The sequence below is a fragment of the Adiantum capillus-veneris genome, chromosome 17 (assembly GCF_014529385.1).
Source record: "Adiantum capillus-veneris isolate H3 chromosome 17, ASM1452938v2, whole genome shotgun sequence".
Classification (NCBI taxonomy): domain Eukaryota; kingdom Viridiplantae; phylum Streptophyta; class Polypodiopsida; order Polypodiales; family Pteridaceae; genus Adiantum; species Adiantum capillus-veneris.
Window position 1 is genome coordinate 14,288,112 of NC_140947.1, and position 5,726 is coordinate 14,293,837.

The 5,726-nt window shown below is 41.3% G+C and overlaps 1 protein-coding gene across 1 annotated transcript; it reads right to left on the bottom strand.

Annotated features, from left to right (window-relative positions):
- Positions 1–2,718: 2,718 nt before the first annotated feature.
- LOC147436839 (uncharacterized) lies at positions 2,719–4,751 on the bottom strand. The gene has a single exon (XM_086486242.1). It carries the CDS (start codon positions 4,503–4,505, stop codon positions 3,036–3,038), a length of 1,470 nt encoding a protein of 489 aa, XP_086342368.1. The 5' UTR covers positions 4,506–4,751; the 3' UTR covers positions 2,719–3,035.
- Between the last annotated feature and the right edge of the window lie 975 nt (positions 4,752–5,726).

Here is a 5,726-nt window from a genome sequence, read left to right on the forward strand (position 1 = left end):
TCAAATTCTTGAGTTCTCTTTCTCACTTTCTTCTTTCTCTTTCGCGATACGATGGCTCCGAAGAAAGTGACTCGAAGCTCGAAGGACGCTCATGCTGCTCTACCTTCAAGAAAGGTGCAAAGGAAGGCATCAACTACTCCCAACGTTGCTCAAGCAGAGGTATCGATTACGGAGGAAGTTGAAGCCATCCAACCTCAACCACGTGAGGTAGTCGAACGTGTTACTAATTTAGTAAAATGAATTTATAATTATGCATCGTTATACATGATGACCGGTAAGTCAAGCTTATGAATTTTCTTATATTGTCCAAGAAATGTGATTATATCACAAAGAACAAGCATATAATTTCATAGAGTAGAGAAAGAATTTCTTGATTTATGGTTACTGTTTGATAAACTGTCTCTGTTTGATATCAAAAGTTAATTAATCATGTTTGAGAAATCAAAAACCAATTGCTGAAAGAATATCTTCTTTTCAAATGGAACTCGCCACCGCGAGGTGATTCCATGATTAACGAAGAATAAGTTGAGGTTATTAGCTCTTTTTTTTGTCTCTTGCAGGTAGGAAGATGCCTTGCGGTTAGCGAGATGTTCCCTTGCGGTTAGCGACTGGGAAAGTATGCGCATTTCACAATTAGAGAATAAGTAAATCTTTTGCAAAAGCTCTGTTGGTTAGACAGAGAAGTCCTCGGGTAGCGAAAAACTCTTAAGAATAATTGAAAGATTCATTTTTGTTGAATTATAGAACTGTCTTCAGTCGATCATGTTTGAGAAAGAAATGTTTTGGTGATGTTTGAAGGGCTGGATGAAAGAACCTGTGCCTGGAATTAAGAGAAGAATATTGTTTGTATATGTGAAACAATAGACAGAAATTATAAAACAAGCTAAAAAGTGTGAGTGTGAGGTGGAAAGTGGGAGCTGGCTCAGGTTGCCAGTCAAGGATGGGTGGTCTCAATTAGTCGAGAAACTCTTCACTCCCTCTTATTAAGAGAAGCGAAATCAAAGACTCATTGTACCAAGAGTCGAGAAGTCCAAAATATATGTGCGCTTGAAAGCTATGGATTCGATTAGTCGGGTACTTTTCACAAGATTACTAGTTAGTTTAAACTAAGTCTCATATCATATTTATGGTTTATGGATGGCGGCGGTGCATCTTAAACGTGGAAAAAAAAACGTTGTTTATGGATTCTAAATATGTCAATGAGATTTCATCTTTATGTCAGTAAATACTTTCATTAGAATCCTTGATTTATTGACCTGACTTGTGGTGTATGACCCTTATAACCACGAACATGATGGATAGAGGACTTCTTCTCTTCTGTTGCTCGTATCTTTACTTTGTGGAAACAGAGTAGGGTATCGTCAAGAGAGAAGGAGAATAAAGGAAGGCCATAATCTTCTCGGGGTTGGGGACCTCACAATCTAAGCCAAATGCAATAAGCCAAGATAAATGTAACTAGCACTTCTTATCCTCCATCATTATAGTTTCAAAGATTCCTTCTGCAATGTAATGTTTTGTGTGAACCATTGCATATTTATTTGTATGTTGCAGGTGGATAGAAATCATATCAAAATTAACAAATCAATGTTGCTTCACATGTTGAATTTTAAAATTTATAACATCACGGTTACATTGGTTTTGTTGCAAGGGATTCTAATTATCGTAGATTATGTACTATGAATTCATCATTTATTCCTATCATGTTATGCCTTTAATCATTGCAAGCATGATCTTGGGGATGAAATTGACTTGTCACTATCTTGGATTTTAACAATATAATCCATCCCCGGGTTACCGTTATGAAGAGTTGTTATTGATGTGCGTCGAGTTAACATTATAAAGATGCAATGAAAACACCGAAATTGCAATTAACTTGGATGAAATTTGGAAATAGTAGTCGGCCATTTACATACATACTTTTGTCATGATATACGACTTTTGGTTTTTTAAGTCTAGATGGATAGACTAGTTTTGATAAATATATCAATTCAATGTAGCACTTGTGGCTTAGATTTAAGTCTTGTTACCCTCTAGACACCAAAAATATGGAATCGTAAGTTTCAAACAATGTATACACTTGCAAAGTAGCTAATCAATCCTAAGTTTCTGACAATGTAAACACTTGCGAAGTACTAATCAATCCCTTTTCATTCATTTCCTTCTATTGCATCTTTGTTGAAGCAATAGGAAACAGTGCTTTTGAATATAGTAGCGACATGGATATGATCCAATGATCATATAACTATTCTCAAGGCAACCTTAATTTCGGCTTTGATACGAATTACGACGCAATTAGACAAGATATCGGTGCTACCATCGACTCCAAAAGCTTACATTAAACTTCTTTAATACAATTTCTGTAATTTTTCTCAAAAAATAGATTACATTAAGGATATCTACGTAGACTTAGCTAAGCTTAATACAAATCAACCAGACTAGGCAAACTAGTGTTATCCTCCTATGGATCGGAGAGGATAAAAAATAATATGTGAGGCAAGAATTAAGTGATCTCCATTACGTTTGAGGAACTACTTTTGTTTTGAAGCCAAAACAAAATGATGGCTCTGTTGTTGTTTCTTGAAATACACTCCGCGATCGGTCCTGACTCTCAAAACATAGCACATTATTACTGCAAAAGACTAAAATCACTCTCACACATAACACACAATTACGGCAAAAGGAATCACAAGACCACAGCTGAGTTTTCTATAATCCATCTGCTCAAAATACATCATACATTTATGCCAAAATTCAGCCTGGTACATTGATGAAAGCTCTCCAACCCAATACCACACATAAAGTATGCTATTAGAACCTCAAAACCGAAAAAATAAAATCAATCACGGCAGCGAGATTACAGAGCTTTATGTTGAGAAGTGTTGAAATCTGGTTGATTCACAATCTCTAAGTTATCTACCTTTTCACATACAAACAAACCTCTGACAATCAAATGGGCACTACATACAAGCTTCTCAATGAAGGATTCAAATTAAGCCTCCAGAATTGAGAGGAGGGCGCTGAAGGTGGCATGGTACCTACTGCCTTTTACACATATAATGCTGATAGACCCGCGACCGGAACACCTTGCGATGGGCAATGAAGCCAGGCATGATCATAAACTCAACAGTGGGCAGGGCTGTAACGGGACACACTGCACAGCTGCCAATGGGGGGCACGGCTACAGCCTCCACATATACGGGGTCAACCAGGTGCCCCCTCGCTACACGGAGAATAGTAGCCGCAGGTGTTGTTGAAGTTGCTAGCCGGTGAAGGAGCCATGCCCACTTTGCTGCCCGAAGGAAGGCGTCCATAAATCGATCCCTTTGCGCGGCTGATCGAAATGCCAATGCGGCGGCTGGTAAAAGGGCTAGCACCTCCTCGCTCTTGGCTGCCGCAAATGTGTGAAATGCTGGCTCATAGGTGGGAGCATGCATCCGTAATGCCTCAGCTGGATCCACACCCCTCATCCTCACAAATTCTTGCAGCCTTGAGGTGGCCCTTGCCCCTGGATCGAAAATATGCGTCAAACCACTTTCATCAAAGCTATCATTCTCAAAACATCTGAACAAAGCCGCATTTATCCTCGCCTCCAACGCATAGCTTGCATGCACCCTCTTCAGAAACACTGTATTGGGTTCCATCTCCATTAGTGTGTTTATGAGTGAGTAACCTACTCTCACAATCTGTTGCATGTATACCCTGCAGAATGTATTGATCTCCCACCGACAACGAAGCAGAGCAGCCTCAAACATTTGGAGGACACGATCGGCCGCAATCTCTTCTTGTCGTCGCCAGCCCCAAGCAGGAGAATCTTGCAAAGCAGATGCGGAATGGTCATCATCGTCATCGGTGCGGGCACTGCCACCAACAATTGCTGGCAAGGCAAGCTGGTCGCCCCCACCAACGCTACTGGTCCGCTCAAGCATCTCGTGCTCTTGGCTGGCTAGAGCTTGCTGCTGTTCCATGTGCCATTCCCACATATCACTAGCATCCTGTGTTTCGAGAAGCGCCTCTTGCTGAGCTTTTGCCTGCTCTAAAAGCGCAGCTGCAGTGAGACCATTGAGTCGAGACCCTGACGTAGCCAGCTGCCTTGATTTTCCCTGAAAGCTTCCAGACTGGCCCTCTTTATTCTTGGGCCAGCATGTGAAGATGCCGGTGATGACCCCTATAGCACTTCGGCGCTTCTCATAGAAGGTGTCATATTTCTCATAATCACTCTGCGAGATAATGCTCTCAGAGGAGGAGTAGGCGGTGCCGCTACCGCCGCCTGATTTGGTAGAGGAAGCTCTGCCGCGGCGTGTACCATGGCCTTTAGGGTTACCGCCCGAGGAGGATTTGGGCTTGCTGCTTGCTGTGGTGGAGGAGCGGACGTCCAATGGAAGGGTCAATTCGCGGCCAGCAGTGCCGCCCATGAGGGGGCTATTCTGGGCCATTCGAGGGGAGCTTCCTGCGCTTCCATAGACTCTGCTGACATTGCCAGCTTGGCCTCTTGATCTCTGCGACATGGCTGGCAGTGTTTAATTAGGTATAAGCATGCAGCAAGCGTCTTCTGCTCATCAGCATTGGGAGAGATGAGAGCTGCATTCTGCCATAGCCGGATTCCCGCGGATGCACACGCTGCTGTGGGCTCAATCAATTGGACGAAATTGTGTGGCCAATAACACAAGTAAAGCTGACCAAACCTCCGCTCCTTAAATTTAGTACGTGCATGTTTAAACTATCTTACCAAAACTGGTGAGCAATAAACAAGCTTAGAATCCGAATTCCCAAGGCATTCATTGGTAGAGGATACGCTTGGCCCCCCTCCCTCGTCACTATATGCCTCCTTCCTCCCCTCCTCCTTCATTTTTTGGGCAAGTCAGAGTCACATGCTCACTCACCACGTGCACTCTAAGACACACACCATGAAGCACCAAAAGTAGAGCCCCATCCCACCCATTGCCTATGGCAATCGCTTGCCACAGTGGTAGCATGTGCTTCGAATAGGGTGTCCAGTATGGGGCAAGTAGAAACTAGCTACAAACTTACACTCATCGTCTTGCATGATGTGTGCATGGTCTCTTTCATTCTCTTTTAGGGTAAATGTGAGCTACGTTAATCTAAATAGTTTGTAAGGACCCCAATTGAAGCATCCTTTTTGAAGGAGTTAGAATTGTTGTGTCATCCCCTGCATGTGTTGTACATAGATGGTGAGACTAGCTATGTGGAATTAGGTTGCATGATACGTTATTCATAAAAATTTTGAACGTGAATAATATGCGAATGTATTATACGATGACAAATCATTGTTTTTTTAAATCTTGTATTTGTTTTTACACATTGATTGATAATTTTATCGGTAGACTAACTCATGTTATCGATCGATAAAACTATCGATTGAATTCAATGGGTATAAATACAATCGATTTTACCTGATTTAGTATCTCTCACCTTCTGTAAGCTGATAGATCAACCCAAGCAGTGAAAGGTATAGAGATTTGCTAAAAAAAAAACTTAAGTTGATTTTTTAAAAGAGAAATCCTAAATTGGTTACTTAGTTGTAGCTTGAATAAAAAATACTTTAGTTTGCCTTTTGAAGAAATACAATATTAAAAAATAGATGAGCTTTAAAGAAATCTTTAGCTCCACCGTTCTTTGATACTTCAAAATAGTTGATATCATTGGATAACCATTGGCATTGCTACCATTAATGTGGCCTGGATAATCCCTTGCCTAGTGATAGTTAA

Coding starts and splice junctions, on each gene's coding strand:
- LOC147436839 (XM_086486242.1), bottom strand. CDS start 4,505: ATGTCGCAGAGATCAAGAGGCCAAGCTGGCAATGTCAGCAGAGTCTAT.